Below are 16,140 nucleotides of genomic sequence, written 5' to 3'. Positions count from 1 at the left end.
TCATCTTGAGATTAACAAAGTCATTGCAAATGCCTCGTAGTCGACAGAAATATCTTCTCCCACTAAACGCGCATCGCTGAAAATCGTGAAAAAATCCAAGAATAATCCCGATTCTATAGTGAGTTGCTGCAGCAATATCTTTGTTGCAAAAGAGTTGTAACAAGACCTCTGTTACAGAAATAAAAATAAAAAATTACAACGAGATCTCTGTTGTCAAAAAAATTGCAATAAGACCTCTGTTGCAAAAAAATGCAAAATAAATTTTGTTGTAAAAAAGATATATGTTACAGATTTTTTTGCAACACGTCCTGTGTTGCAATTGCAATGGTGACTCTCGGCGGCTCAGTCAATCAGATCCGACCCACGCGTCCCAGCGCCAAATAAAAAATAAAAATCACCTGCCTACCCAATCCCTCTCTGAGGGACTCTCTGAGTGTCTTCAGCAGTCAAAGAAGAACTCCAAGCCACAGTGTTTCACCTTGCAATTGCGGAAAAAACCTACCTTTGACCTGCCAAATTGCAGCAGCCATGTTCCTCTGCTGCCGCCGCCACCTCACCTTCTCACCGCTCACCGCCGTGCCCTCTCCCAGTGGACACCGCCCTCTCAAGCCAAGAACGCTCAGAGCCCCAATCCTAGCATCCAAGAACCCCCCACCACGGCCATGGCCACTGCCAAGGCGGCAATGGCGGTGGCGGTGCAGCAACACCGATGCCGCCCAACCGCCACCCGTCGTCGAGGCCAGTGTGTCCGGCGACGGCGAGAAGAAGAGCTTCTGGGCGGCGGTGAGCCTCATCATCGGCACGGCGGTCGGGCCAGGCATGCTGGCGCTGCCGTCGGCCACCATCCGCTCCGGTACGGTCCCCTCCACCGTGGCCATCCTGCTCTCCTGGGCCTACGTCGTGTCTTCCATCGTCCTCGTCGCCGAGCTCAGCTTCGCGGCCATGGAGAGTGGGGGCGTGGACGAGGTCAGCTTCACAGGACTTGCGTCGAGCACCTTGGGGGCAACCTTTGGCGGTGTCGTTGCCGTCGTCTACGCTGCGCTGAGCTTCTCCCTGATGGTCGCCTGCGTAGCCGGCATCGGCTCGCTGGTCTCCCAGCTCTTCCCCGCGGTGAATCCGGTCTTGGCGAACGCGCTCTTCCCGTGCTTCGCCGGGGTGCTCATCGCGTTCTTCCCGTTCAAGGCTGTCGATGGCGTCAACCGCGTCCTGTGCGGCCTGATGCTCGTCTCGATCACGTCGCTTGTGGTGACAGGCGTCTCCGTCGGCCGGAGCAGCATGCTGAATTCGCTTGGCTACGCGTGCTGGAGCCCTGGTGCCATCTTGCCGGCCATTCCGGTCACCGTGCTCACGCTTGGGTTCCACGTGATCACGCCATTCATCTGCAAGATTGTAGGTGACTCGGTGTATGATGCACGCAGGGCAATTCTCATTGGGGGTGCTGTACCATTGGTCATGGTTTTGTCATGGAATGCTGTCATTCTAGGATTGGCAGGTGCGACCGGCAGTGCAAGGTTCGATGACCCTATTAAGCTTCTTCTCTCGGTGAATCCAGCAGCATTGGCTCCTGTTCGAGGCTTTGCGTTTGCTGCATTGGCGACGAGCTTGATAGGATATGCAGTCAGCTTCCCGAAGCAGTTGGAAGACACTTTGCAGTTGATTGTTAACAGATTTTCTCCGAAGCAAGGAAGTGTGGAGTTGTCCAATGCTGGTGGTGGTCATGGCAGGAACGAGGTGGTTCTTACGTTGGCAGTGCTGATCATTCCCATATTTATTGTATCATTCTTCTCAACAGCGTTTGCCAAGGCATTAGATTTTGCCGGGATTTATGCAAACTGCTTCTTGTTTGGGATCCTGCCTCCTGCAATGGCCTGGATTCATCGGTCACGGAAGAAGAGGTAATGTTCACTAGGCCATATTTCTTTTAAAGAATATACATACTACTGTATATAGTTAGCAGCATTGGTAAAAAATATAAAATCCAAACCAACCACCAATGGTCATATATACATGCTGAAATAATGGGAAAATGAAGTGTAGAGTACTTAAATATGTAATCAGGGGTGCTAATTCATGCTCAATGCCTTGGCTAATATCCGTCGGCATTGCTGAATGGGGACTAAGTAACTTAATTAAGTATTTCTTGAAGTGCTCACAACTGTCTGATGTTCAACAGTTCCGTGTTTGTTTAACTGACTCAAATGGCTCCAATTCTTATCAGTAAATATAAAATGTTGATTGGTGCTAGTCCCCTTTTATACTTCACGTTTTGAGACCTTCTGCTTTGTGCCATCCTTGTTTCCACAGGAAAATCCTGATAACTGATGTGTTCCTTCTGCATTAATTAGATGAGTTTAGCATGTTTTCTAGCAACATTTATGTATAAAGTTCGAAGTGGCTGGTTCTATAACTTGCAAACAAAGTATGAATACTCTGGACCTGTTGAGTTTCCACACAGCTACAGTTACTTCTTTTCATGATATAGCTTTATATGTTCAACTCAACATAGAGTAAATAGGTCTGCAGCTCTTTGAATGTCAAGAAGACCACCAAAATTTATTGTAACGTAGAAACTTTCTGGCTATAGTATCCGAGTTTGCATTCAGTATATGTGATTTGGGAAGATAAAGTTATGGAGATAGTAAAAGTATAAGGCTGTAAATAGGGAAATTGTCTGAATGTCTGTGCCCAGACCCTCCAGCTTGACCAGCAAACAATGTAGTTCAACACTGCTACACTTTTTTTGTCTGAAACCATGCTGCCCCTTTAAAATTTTCTACAGGACATTTAGTACTACTCAGATTAGCCTGACAATAAGACATCTCAGGTTCTTGCATAATGCAATCACACACTTCTCCGGCCCTTTCCTCTACCTCTTTTCTGGATGTGAACATGTCATTCTTCTAAACAGACGCTGTATAGTTTGTGGAACCACTAACGATTTATCAGTTTCAGTTATGCAATCGTTTGTCTTTGTTCGTTCTGTAGTCAAACTGTCGATTTTTTGCCTCCAGCTTTCAGAGCACACGATGGCCTTTTTGTCATTACGTGTGTGAGTAGAATCATGTAATATACTAATTTATGTGATAGCGGTCATTTTATGTGCAAGAAATATTTAATCTTGTGAAGGATGATATAATTTATTATATAAGAACCTCAAAAGAGTAGGTTAGCATCAATATTTTGAGTATCTAAACTGTAAACTTCCATTTTGTTCAACATTTTTGTTTTGCTTCTTCATCCTCCAGGTCACCTGGTTCATGTGAAGATATTTTGCCTGGTGGGAATGCTGCTCTCTTGGTACTTTTCATCGTTGCGGTTATCCTAGCATTCCGGCATTAAAAGGTAAGCATATGAGGTACACATTTTTTTCTTATCATACAGCTCATGAGTGCTGAGCAAGTCACAAATATAATTCTTCAGAGTTTGACCAACTGAAGTTTCTGTTTCATAATTTCCATGGGTGTGCAAATTAAAACCGTGAAGTTATCATTGCAATTGTCTGCAGAACTAACCAGTGTAATCAAAAGACTTCTTCCAGTAAAATTAGATTGGAAAACATGCGCAGTACAAATGAAAAAGTAAATTCAATATTGTTGAGCTTGGATGGTAAAATTCCCACTTACCGAATTATCCACAAGCCAGAGAAACTTTTTTTGACGGATTCTCTTGTGACTCCTTACCGCCAAGGCTACTTCATGCAGTGTTTAGAGCAACATTCGGTCAGACCAATTTTTTAGGAACCCTTGTGTCTGGTGTTCTCTCTTACCATTGTTCTGACAACTTTGATTCATTTAGGACTTCAAGGTCACTAGCTATGTTATTTGTACTGGTGATTACTATATCAGTAAACTGGGTGTCTTTATATATGTCTATTACATCAAGTACATACTCAGTACATCTCTGTAATGTTGATCCAGGCCTGACCATCGTTCCATCAAATGAGCGAAAGAAGTCTGTTTTGGGAGAGCAATTAACCATCTTGTAGTTGATTGGTGCTTGAAAGCTCGACTATATTGTCCTCACCATTAATGGGTTTATTTTTATTATGTACTCCCTTCGTAAACTAATATAAGAGCGTTTAGGTCACCAATTTAGTAATCTAAACGCTCTTATATTAGTTTACAGAGGGAGTAACTATTATTTGAAATAAAAATGATGCTGTATCACCAAACTTTTGTCGATAAACTAACCATTTTGGCCATGTTGATGGACAGTGGCAGAGGACGGTATGAAATTTTGGTAGGGTGAAATCATGATCGTTGTTTTATACATACTAATAAGAGTATTTGATGTTAGATTTATGACAACAAATCCGTGTAGAAACATATTGAAATGAAATTAGCACATGCAAAAATACCTCACCAAGCTTGTACTACATTTTTTGACATTTCATCGATTTTTAACTATATGAAAGCTTCGTTGATGTTTAAGCGTAAAGGAATGTAAGTAAAGCCTAGCCTGATTAACTCTCATGTGCCTTAAATGTGTAAAGCCCAGCTGCTCAGGCCCTGATATTTCGCTCATCGGTCGTCTATCTTGTGTCCTGGTGACTTTTGAGTCAGCAAAGTTGCCATCCTGAGCTCAAGCTGGCCTGTGGCCATGGCATAGAAGCAGAATAGTAGGGAATATTTACTACACCTGTTAGGTCGGGCGGCTGCCCTACCCCGCCCTATGTGTCCCTCCACCACTGCTAATGGGTTTGGATGGCCAGAAAGCTTGGTAGCTACTACCTCTGTATCTAAATATAAAACGTTTTTTTATGCATCGACCCAGGTCTAAACTCATGGTGCAGTAGTTTTTCTTGTGCAACATAAGACTAGCCACAGTGGGAGTAACTTCAGCAGTAACATCGAGTCCAACTCAGCAAATTTGCTTATGTGGCAGTGAGTTAATGAGGAGAGAGGTAGTTATAGTAACTTAGCTAGTTACTGTAACATCACATGCCCCGATGCAATATGAGTCTATAACCTAATAAATGAAGCTTTGCATGTCACCACACTTATGTTACTACCCACTATGAAGGTAGTAACATAGTCTAGGGATATGTGTATGTTACTAGTGTATGTTACTCACCATTGTGACTAGTCTAAGACCATTTTGTGTAGCTAGAAAGGCTATGTCTGCAAATATGCTTGGTAAGGGTCTAATAATTTTTAAATGATTATTTAGTTAATTTTTTCCAGATAAGCTTGTATGCATTTTGACTCCTGGAGAAGTATTGAACAATTCTGAGGTCACATTCTAATTAGCTAGTTTGCTCAAGTGTGCTGTACCCGTAAGCATGAATTAAATGCGCTAGTCCTTTGATATGATTGTTGCCTAACCCAAAATCGCGTGCCTTATCTCATATCTTGTTCTAGGTGACTACCCTGAATGTCCATGTTTCCAACCCTACTGGACCTCGTTCAGCTGCATACGGATGAGTGGTGCAATTTCACTTTGGTCAAGAATGGTGGTGCGCCATTGCTAACGATAGAACATCACCTTCATAACCGGACCGGAGAAGATGGCACTCGTGATTTCTAGCTGCCATGGATGGAGGGAGAAATGGTAGCCGAGCCGATCATCCCCTATCGCAAAAGGCAAGGGTGCCCAAATGAATGGACGTCTTAATTGATTTTTCATATTAGATATTTTCCTTGTACAATGGGCAAGTATTCAAAGATAATTTGACAATTAAGATGACCATACAAAACTACAAGATGATTTTGTTTTACAGTTGGTAATCCTATTGTTAATTCACAAAACACACCCAAGAGTTTTTGTTTAATCAAAACTAGCTGGTTACAATTTTCAAAGCATTCTAGAGACATTTAAAAAATAAAATCAGATGAAACGGTAAGAGCAATGGAGTCAATGAAGATGCCCGCACTGTTTGGCTCATGCCGAAGATGGCATACTCTTTTCAGTTGTTGCCGCGTAAAAGAAGTGTGATCAGCTGGGATTTTCGGACACTCTACAGAGAGCAATTGCAAATGACAGATCAGGATCAGTCACCATGGAGTTTTTAATAAAACTCAGTGATGTTGTTGATGGGCTCCCGATGGCACAACTGGCGGTAGTTGCAACATGGTTCCTCTTGTGGCAGCGCCGTCAGCTGGTAAAAAGGCCTTGTGATCCAAACTCTGGAGAAAACATCGATGCCCTTAAAAGTTTTTGTAAGCCAATTAGGTACCGGATGAATTAGCCAGACAATCCTTTAGCTCGAAATCTTCTGGTTCTTGGGATGTTGTGATCCTTGACTTTATTTGTCATCTTTTGATATACGATATGGCATATATGGGAAATAAAGTCTAGTTACTGTAAAAAAAAACTGGAAGTGTAGAATTGCAAATTTACAAAGAGGCAATCTTGTCTGTTCATAATAATAAAAAATAATCAAAAATTGGTCTGTTGCCTGCCACTGTCAGTCTCATAGATAACCGTTTGACAAGATCGAGATGCCAGGTAAGCAGCACGGGGACCCGCAGCCCTGCGGGGAGAGGCACCCAGCGGTGGTCCCAGCTGACAGCGAGTGGACGAGGTCAAGGCAGATCCCGCCGGCCGCCCCCAACTGCCTCCTCGCCGAAGTCGTCGCCCGCCCCTCCCCCTGAAACAAAATCTCTTCCACAATCGGAGGGGAAAGCATCTGCGAGTTTCGCCCTCGCGCGGGCGACGGGCGGCGGCGGCGGCGGAGATGGGCTGCTGCAGCAGCCGGAGCTCGGACTCGCCGGCCACCCGCGTCACGCGCTGGCGCTCCACCGGGATCGTCGCCCTCCGGGACGCCAAACTGAAGGTTATCCTCGCCCACAGCCCCCCCTCCCCTTTCCTGTAAATTGACATTTTGGGGGCGTCCACCGCATCAGCTCCCCTGAATGTCGGATGATTATACGTTGAGAGTACGAGCGACGATGCTTTTCTGAGTGATGGTACATCGCCCGTTTGATTAACTGGTTGAGTATCCATGGAGGATTCCTAGGTGGAAGGAAAGCGCAATTTTGCCGATATAAAAGTTAAAAGTATGCCATCCTATGTGGTGATGCACTAACTTGGAACTGTGTTGCTTTTCTTTTGGCTGAAATAACCTTTTAGCTGACACGATAAACAGATAAGCATTTAACTTGCCACCTTTAATGGCTGGTTTTAGTCATTATATTATAAGAAATGCAACCTTAGGAAGATTATCATACTTGGCACTCCAAAATTGAGCATTCTGGGAACTCTAGAGTACTGCTAAAGGTATGCCTAAAATGTACCCATGTGTACCGATGTTACTGCTGCAAGCCTGCAACGATGTACTTCTAAGTTAACATTTTTTTAAATCAAAAGGCTATCTGACAGTTTCATTGATAGATGATGAGAAAAATACAAAGTTACAAACTGCAGGTAAGCACCTGTAGCTTGAAAGCGGATGAAAACCAAAATGATGAGTATCCTTGAAAACCAAAATGGTGAGGCTAATGAGGTAAGCACTAGTTGTTTCACCCAGCCACACAGAGGCCCCAATTGTGTTGGCAGGTGTCGTGCCCTGGCCAACAGCCAGGCGTTTGCCTCGTCTTTTTTATTTTTAATTCTCGGAAAACGCATTGATGGAAGCTTCTTTTGTCTGAATCATACGCCTGCTTCTCTGCTCGAAGCTTCCCAAACTACAAGCATTAACAGGACCGAGAGCGCTTACTGCCAGTTGAATGTAGCTCGTCAATTAGGGAGGCAAACCTCCAGTATACCAAGTAATTTTCCCTGAAGGAGTGAAGCCGTCATAGCAGCAGCTTGTCCCATAACTGCCACACGAATTGGTTTCTAGCACATAGGTGGGTGAACAGTTTTCGATGCATAGAGGGCATATATAGGTGCTGGGCTATTGGCTTGCTAGCAGCGGTCTGCTGTCAGTATTCAATTTTCTAACCACACATGAAGACGCCACTCTGCTGTTGATGCCCAGACCTTCGAAATCTCAGCTTCACATTAAGCCTAGGAACTGAATCCTGTATGCCTAAGATGATGAGCAATACCCGCATGTGCGTGAAGTGTGAACTTCCAACAGAAGGTGGTGTCTGTGTTGAGCGCTACCTTCTGTACCGCTGTCCATGGCCTTCTGAAATCCAGCAAGGAGCCAGAAAACACATGGCTCCTCAGGTCAGCAGCACAAGGGCTTGATATCGGTACTGGTTCACTAAATGAAATCCATATGGTGCTTACTCAGTTGTTTTTCCTCGTATAAATATTTCCTATTAGATTGTTCTCATATTTCAAATATTTAGCTTATAAGTGAACTTATTATGTCTACATGAAAAAGGGTGCTTTTCTGCACTTCTTACTGTAACATTGCACTTCTCTTCCAGAGTTGCTTAATATCATTCCATGCAGGTGGTACCACATGAAGTTCTGCAAGTGGGAAATTCCCTTAGAACTCTGGATTTGACAAATAACAAGATAGGTAATCAGAAATTTCAAGTAGTTATCTCCATTCAGGGTGATAGACATTAATGCTTGGTATTGTCTCACTTTCTTGTACTTAGTCAGAAAGAAACTGGTTGGAAGTTATATGCACATTTATTTTTCACTTCACAATGTGAGCAATTGCTTTATTTCAAGCCAACTTGCTACAATTGGACCCTTTATTTTCTTGCATTTCTTTTTCTACCAGTTTGTGGATACAACTTATCCAAAACCCGTGCTGGGCAATTTGCATCTTACTGGCTGAATTCCTGTTCTGAATAAGCTGTCTTGCCTGAAACTGCATAAGCTGTTTTCACATCTTTGATGTTTGTAATTGTATTTTCTTGAGCAACGACAATTCGTTCTTTTGATTTTGCAGTTGAGGTTCCCCAGGAAGTTGGTACCATTGTGAATATGCAAAGGCTGGTAAGCATTCTTAGTAAAAACCGTCCTGGATTTTTTTAGAGATGTGTATTTGCAAGCAACGATTCTTCCATTTGTTTATTCTCAGTAATGGCGGCTTGATAGTGATGTTTTCTCTTGTTCCTGTAGGTTTTGGCTGGTAATTTGATTGAAAACATTCCAGCTAATATTGGATACCTGCGGAACCTTAAAATCCTCACGCTTGACAGAAATAGGATCACTGTCTTGCCTGAAGAATGTTAGTTCATACATCTTATCTATATTATTTGTAAGAATGGAAATGAAACAAGCAAAGTATTACCTAGGTTTATTATTTTATTAGTACATAACAAAGGTGGCCTAGGCTCTAGTCTAAAACCTTGCCCTAACAAGGAGTTAGTACAGAGTTATGACTTTCATACCATTATTCTACTAACTTTTGTTTCCGTTTTCTCACATGATCTTTTTTTCGATTCAGTGGGTTCTCTATCAAATCTTCAGCAGCTTACAGTTTCTCAGAATTCTTTGCTGTGCCTACCTAAAAGTGTTGGAGATTTGTGCAATGTAAGTTTTTTATTTGGTTCAATATGCCAAACTTAGCCTATCTCCGCAAAAGACTTGTTTTCAAGCATGTCTCATTTCCGAAAATCATAAAGATGCAGTCAGTATTGAGTTTTGTTTCACAACAGAAGTATTCTTTGTTTTCTGTCTAGTCAAATAAGTTAATTTTATGAAATGATTCAGTCTGCATTTCATCATTTTGTATCACCATTAAATATTCAAAAGCGTATTTTTTTTGTAATGGTCAATGCCCTAGTGTTATCCTTTTTTGGTATTGTGGATCTATGTCGTGTTGTTGTCAATAGCTTACCATCATTTTGTGTTTGACTGATGCAGATGCTGCTACTCAATGTATCTGATAACAAACTAAATGCCCTTCCCGAATCAATAGGAGGCTGCAAGTCCCTGGAAGAATTGCAGGCTAATGGTAAAACCCGCTTGTTTCTGTAATACTACTAGTCCTATATAATTTGAGTTTCCTGTTCTCCGCTTTTTTGCTTGCACTAGTAATCGTGGCCACTGGCCAGGCAAGGTACGTTCCGACTAATAAATAGCACAAGAAACATGGAAATGGTAGAGCTTCCATAATTTGTCAATACGGGATATAAGAAACATAAAGGTGATACAATTTCGATAATTGTCCATACAAAATCAACAAAGTACATCTGTACCTAGTAATTTCAACACTTCGCAATATATACAAAGAAGAAAAATATAGAACTGGAGAAGGCAAGGCACCAATCACAGCAGAGAAATCAATACTAAATCAACATTTGGCACAGTGATCATCGACATTACCTTGACATTTGGCGCAGAGATCATTGATATTACCTTCTCAGAGCCTGAAAGTGGTATGGATCAGCTCAACTAGCTGTGCTCTGGATGAATGAAGGAACCGGTTAATCAACTTAAGATTTGCTTACTATCATTATTTTCATGTTAATGGATGTATGTTTTTGATGAACTTTTCTTTCATAAAATTAAGAACTTGTACCATTTATATAAATGAGATGTCTAGAAATGTAAATGTTGATTTACTAATGATTACCATGCTGTGAATGTTATCTTGCCTTCTTGCCTACAAATGTTCAGGACGTTAAATGTCGATCTAGTAATGATTACTTTGCTATGAATGTTATCTTGCCTTAGCGTCTACAAATATCCAGAAGTTTAAATGTCGATTAAGTAGTGATTACCATTTGCTAGTCTGCAAATAATTTACGGTTGTCAAATCACTGCCTCTTAGGATAATGCTGTTCGGCTTTATGTGTTGAGCAAAGCTACCTCTGGCTAACCTTCATGCTAAATAATATTCAGGAAATACAATCGAAGATGTGCCCTCATCAATTTGCAACCTTGCTTGCCTCAAATCTGTATCATTGAATGGAAACAAAATTCGTCAGGTATGTGCCAGTGAATTTATTTGGCATCTTTGACTATCTTGTGCACTTTATGTACATATTGTCCATGCCATTATGAAAGAAGAAGCAATTAAGGAGCCATCCATGATCCATCCTCAAACTCCTTTTTTGGCTGCAGCTTCCCCCAAACTTGCTGAAGGATTGCAAGGCTCTTCAGAACTTGTCACTGCACAGCAACCCAATCTCGATGGACCAGTTTCAGCAAGTTAGTGACATGAGGACGCTACAGATTCCTGCAACTGAATCAACACTATTTTAATTTTAATTTTAATTTTAATCCTAATTCCCTTTCTCATCTGTTGCAGATGGATGGATTCGGGGAGTTTGAAGCACGCAGAAGGAAGAAGTTTGACAAGCAGATTGATTCAAATGTGATGATGGGCTCCACAGCCCTGGATGAAGGCATTGATTTACGCTAGTTTTGCGAGTGAACTTATTTTTTCCTCATTAGTCGGAAGTAATTGTAATCTTTGTATATATCAGTCTCCCCACAATCTGATTCGGTAAAGAAGTCAATAAATACAAAACATACAAAAATGAGTAGACTGTCTCTTTCATGTGGATCTACAGTCATTGACTATCAGCATATTATGTACTCTCCTGTCTAAGCCTACACCATCTTATTTCTATTGGCCGAGCACTTTCGGTGGCAGCAAGATTTGTCTGCAATCCTATGATGGTAAAGAAACATTTGTCTTCCTATCGCTGGCCTTTGAAGTTCTGGTATAGTATTCCCTATATGGGCAATGAGACAGTAGGCCTGATTGCACATGAGATTGCTGAGTTTATTTTCAGTTTAAAATCTGTTGGTTTCTTATTCGGGTATGTCCCGCCATGTGACTGCCTGTATTGCGGATGATTATACAAATACGTTATTTCATTTCCTGTATATGGTGGGGTTGAAAGGTGTTTGGTACCGCCTCTGATGTTTGATTATGCCCTTGTTGCTAGGCCAGTTAATTAGGAGCTCACAATACATAGGCAGCCCACCACTGGAGCTCGACACGTAATGGCTGGAGATGTTCCTGAAGTAGCCCCAACAAGCCGTATTGCTGCCGTCTTTCTACACACGTGAATAAAGCAGGAGGAATCTGTTGTTACATCGCTGCTTTTCCTTCCCTATATGATTGCTTCACACTATTGAGAGGAGAGGGCAGAGGCAAGGAGGAGGAGGAAGAAGAAGAAGCAGAGGGTTTTGCTACGACTACGATGGAAGAGGAGAAGGCCTTTCCCATTGACTCGTCAGGTTTCGAGTTCTTCATCATCATGCTCTCCAAGTCCTTGAAGAAACTGGTACGTACGTTTCTGGGTTCTACACCGTGATGCTTGGTCATTGGGCTCTGGGTTTGGTACTTTGGTTTGGTTGGTTCAACACTTGTTCAATTCCAACTGCTGCTTGACCCACGCCACGTCGCAGAGGATGCCAGACAAGTTCGCCAAGGTGCTCGCCGGACGTGAGCCCCGGGAAGTGAAGCTGCGGGAGGCCGGCAGCGGGCGCCGCAGCCTGTGGGACGTGAAGGTGGTGCTGGACGCCGACGGCCACATGTACCTAGGGCGCGGCTGGGAGCAGTTCGCCCGCGCGCACGACCTGCGGCTCGGCTACTTCCTCGTGTTCAGCTTCGACGGCGACGCCGTGCTCACCGTCAAGGTGTTCGACATGAGCATGTGCCGCAGGCACTACCAGCGCGACGACGATGCCAGTACGGGTGGCACCAGTTCCTGGTGGACAACCGCCTCACCGTCGGCGACACCTGCTTCTTCCGCGCGCTCCGCGGGAGCGACGGCGAGGACCACGAGCTCAAGGTGCAGGTCCGCAAGCTGGACGGCTCCTTCGTGGAGTGATCGGTGCGGGCGATCAAGTGTATCAGCCGTACGGCGTTGGCGTGCTCATCACCGGCATGCATGGCACAACGATGAGGAGAATGGAGTTGTTTACTTTTTCCAGTAGTTGTTTGAAGCTTTCGGTTCGTATGTTCTGAATCCTGGATCAGTGCCTTCTGATGCTAGTAGCAGCAGAGTAACTCTATAGAGAATAAACCGCCTGACTATGTGCCCCCTCGTGTGCAAAAATGATGAGATTGTCCGCTTAATTTCTTGTCTGAAATTGTCATCTTTGTACAAGTGTAAGAATTTCAGTTTCACGTTTACACATGCATGGCTTGCTTTGCCTACACAAGGACCTCATGCTCTAAACTGAGGCCATCTTACTCTTACGATATGGGTTTACAAGAGATGGACAATAATCTGAATTTCGTCGTGCAACGAAGAAGAAGAAGAAACCGGCCTCCTCGCTAGCTCACATCCGCGTTCAAATCAGGAATCAGGATCCACTTTTAGTGAAGTGAACTGACGCAAACGGCGACACGACGGCGCCACTTTCAGTAAAGAGGTATGGCTACGGCCAGCTCCTGTAGCTCTCTCGGCCCCTCACGCTTGATCTGATGCCTCAACCTGCATGCAATGCGTTGTCGACCCGTCACCGCCCCTCTCGGGCAGCATGAATCCTTCTCTTTTTCTGTATTGTTATTACAAGCAAATTACTACTGCTCGATCCTTGAATCAGCGGGTGGATTTTTGGTGCTCCCCAGGCTCAAAGGAAATATTCAGATGGCACTGCAGCCGTAAAAACAGCGCTATGACAGGTGTCAGTCAGGTGAGTTTACCCGCAACAAAAGAAAATAGGTGTCAGTGCTAAGGTGATTTAACCACCGTGTAAAAAATGATCTAACATTGTAAAATGGAATCCCCACCTCCAAGTAACATTTTTTTCAGCTCACATAGAACATCACTGCAGTGTTTTTCCGTTGTCTGTAAAAGAGGTGCAAAATACTGCAACATTTTAGACAAACAATGACTCAATGCATGCCACAATTCCTTGTTGGCTCCGTCAGGTCATTGAGATATAACCGCAAAAAAAAAAAAAGATCATTGAGATAAACTCGTCATAAAATATGTAACAATGCAAAAAAAAACCACTCAACTCGATTGGACATATGTCACAATGCTAGTCGCCTCCAACACTGGATGACATCACATTAAGACCCAACAATAGATGCCAACACATAAAGAATACTTTAGGAGACTTGATTACTGTGGCCAAGGCCAGGGGCGAGGGGACCCCAGATCTCTTTAGGAGACGGTTACATCCTCGACTTGCTAATCAATGGGAAGAGGTGAAAAAGATGGTGAATTCCTGGGTGATCTCTGATGAACCTGATCAGGTCGTTTGGAATCTTGGTAAAAACAAACGCTTCACCCCCAAATCCATGTATAAGCACCTGGAAAGCCGCCTTGCTGGATGTAATTATAGGTGGATCTGGAAGGCTAAGCTACCTCTCAAGATCCAAATTTTCCTCTGGCAATTATTTCAAAATGCGGTGCTGACTCGAGATGTCATGAAAAAACGTAATTGGGCTGGCAACCCGAAGTGTTCCTTCTGCCAGAACAGGGAAACTTCCCAACATCTCTTCTTCACCTGTCCGGTTGCGAGGGTGGTTTGGAGAACGGTTGGTTGCGTGTTCGGCACAGATTTGTGCCCTAACAATCTTTGGCAGTATTTCTCTTGGTGCTATGTGTATTGGCCTGATGGGGCTAGGTTTTATACCTTTGGCTTGACTGCGATCTGCTGGGCCATGTGGTTATGTCGTAACAGGGCCACCTTCGAGGGCAAAATTTTGAGAACTCCTTTTGATGTAGTCTTCTCTGCTTGTGGTTACATGAATTACTGGGCAGGTCTTATGGTGGGAGCCGAACGAGAAGCGATGGAGCGCGGTGCCAAGATGCTCAAGACTAATGCAGCTGCCATGATGAGGATTTGTGCAGCTCCAGCGGGATCAGCAATGGACTGATGGGGATGCAGCCGTCACTTCCACCTGCTTTCTCCCTCCTCCCTCTACTATGGCTGTTAGTGTCTTGATACTTGTTTTCTTTTGGTACTCTCGCCCCTGCGTGGGTCTTTGCCTGGTGCTCAAGTGTGAGCCGTTCCTCCTGTGTATGTGGAGACTACTTTCGACCCCCTCGTTTGGCTCTGGTTAGGATAGGTGGTTTTAGATGGCACTGGGTTTTCGCCCCATGATGAGCTGCTCGATGACGAGTGCTTGCAGTGGGTTTCCCAGTGGTGTCTCGAACTCGCTTTCCCCTTTCCGGTCTCCTTATGACGCTGAACTATGTATTTCTGTTATGTCATAGTAATGGAAAGGGGTAATGCCCGGTTTAAAAAAAAACAATAGATGCCAACACATAAAGAATACCACCTTGGTATGCATAATGAAAAGCGCCATATGTGGTAAATGGTTATGTTATGTCAAGTAGGATTCAGTGACGATAGTAAATATGGCGCCGATTATTATAAAATGTTCATGAATTTTACAACATGGAATTTAAATGTTCGTTGTGGCGGTCTTGTACATTATTTTAAAATGTTCATGAATTTAAATAAACTTCACAGGTTAAAAATTGTTCACAACATGGAAATTATATTAATGAATTATAAAAAATGTTTAAGAGTTTTGGAAAAACATGAATTTTAAAAAATGTTTAAAATGGCCGCGGATTAAAAAAATCATGAATATGTTTTTTCATGAATTTTTAAAATATTAACAAAGTAGAACAAATGTTCACAAACTTAAATATGTTCGCAAATTAAAAAAAATCATAAATATGGAAAATGAATAGAGGCCTAGGAGGGCTCCATAGTTTTTTTTTCTTTCAAACTGGACCTCATCTGTAACGGTCTGATGGGGTCATTCGTAGAAGCAAAACCAACACGCCGCGGTCTATGTAGTGCATATTATATTGGTGATTCTTTTCTTGGCCGATTTGTCATCCGACTTTATATTCTGGCCGATTTTTCTATTAAAATGATTCCTATTATTTTAGAAAAATAAAATTGCAAGCAAACGCGCAGGTCCGCACCCCTTATTGCATAGGCGAATCTTTTATCGGTTTGGAGCCAATTTTTCTTGTTTCATCCATTTTTTCTACTGAAATACTTTGATGTTTTCTAAAAAATATTCAGGATTTTTTAAATTTCAAAAAATAATCACCGGTTTTAAGAGACATTCACAAATTGAAATATTCTTTGTTAATGTAAAAATTGATCATGAATATGAAAAATATATTAACGAATTCTGAAGAATGTTCATGAGTATTCAAAATTGGTCAAAAGAATTTAAAAATGTTCATGGATTAAAAGGCATTTGTGATTTTTTTTCATGAATATGAAAATATATTCACAAATTTGAAATTTTTCTTAAAATATAAAAAAATCGTCAATTTGAATATGTTCCATAATTTCAAAAAATATTCAGAAAATTTATAGATGATTTAAAATGTGAAA

At 42.6% G+C, this 16,140-nt stretch overlaps 2 protein-coding genes and 1 pseudogene across 4 annotated transcripts; all 3 read left to right on the top strand.

Moving 5' to 3' along the window:
- Positions 1 to 414: 414 nt before the first annotated feature.
- LOC123092996 (tyrosine-specific transport protein 2) lies at positions 415 to 5,698 on the top strand. 2 transcript variants are annotated; one of them, XM_044514868.1, is made up of 3 exons: positions 415 to 1,895; positions 3,246 to 3,342; positions 5,361 to 5,698. In XM_044514868.1, exons 1-2 carry the CDS (start codon positions 529 to 531, stop codon positions 3,337 to 3,339), a joined length of 1,461 nt encoding a protein of 486 aa, XP_044370803.1. In that variant the 5' UTR covers positions 415 to 528; the 3' UTR covers positions 3,340 to 3,342; positions 5,361 to 5,698. The 2 variants fall into 2 exon arrangements, with proteins under 2 accessions (XP_044370803.1, XP_044370804.1); XM_044514869.1 differs by lacking the exon at positions 5,361 to 5,698 and adding an exon at positions 3,918 to 5,349.
- A 774-nt stretch (positions 5,699 to 6,472) lies between these two features.
- Positions 6,473 to 11,403, top strand: LOC123092997 (plant intracellular Ras-group-related LRR protein 7). Of its 2 annotated transcripts, none has more exons than XM_044514872.1 (9): positions 6,473 to 6,775; positions 8,347 to 8,416; positions 8,798 to 8,844; positions 8,971 to 8,980; positions 9,299 to 9,384; positions 9,718 to 9,808; positions 10,699 to 10,784; positions 10,921 to 11,007; positions 11,108 to 11,403. In XM_044514872.1, the coding sequence occupies exons 1-9, from the start codon at positions 6,677 to 6,679 to the stop codon at positions 11,219 to 11,221; spliced, it is 690 nt and encodes a 229-aa protein (XP_044370807.1). In that variant the 5' UTR covers positions 6,473 to 6,676; the 3' UTR covers positions 11,222 to 11,403. The 2 variants fall into 2 exon arrangements, with proteins under 2 accessions (XP_044370807.1, XP_044370806.1); XM_044514871.1 differs by having other exon boundaries at positions 6,474 to 6,775; positions 8,971 to 9,079.
- A 608-nt stretch (positions 11,404 to 12,011) lies between these two features.
- Positions 12,012 to 12,906, top strand: LOC123090183 (B3 domain-containing protein Os03g0212300-like; annotated as a pseudogene).
- Positions 12,907 to 16,140: the final 3,234 nt, after the last annotated feature.

Source organism: Triticum aestivum, chromosome 4B (assembly GCF_018294505.1).
Source record: "Triticum aestivum cultivar Chinese Spring chromosome 4B, IWGSC CS RefSeq v2.1, whole genome shotgun sequence".
In the NCBI taxonomy this organism is placed as follows: Eukaryota; Viridiplantae; Streptophyta; class Magnoliopsida; order Poales; family Poaceae; genus Triticum; species Triticum aestivum.
The sequence above is the reverse complement of the archived record's forward strand: the minus strand, read 5'-3'. Positions and strand labels throughout refer to the sequence as shown.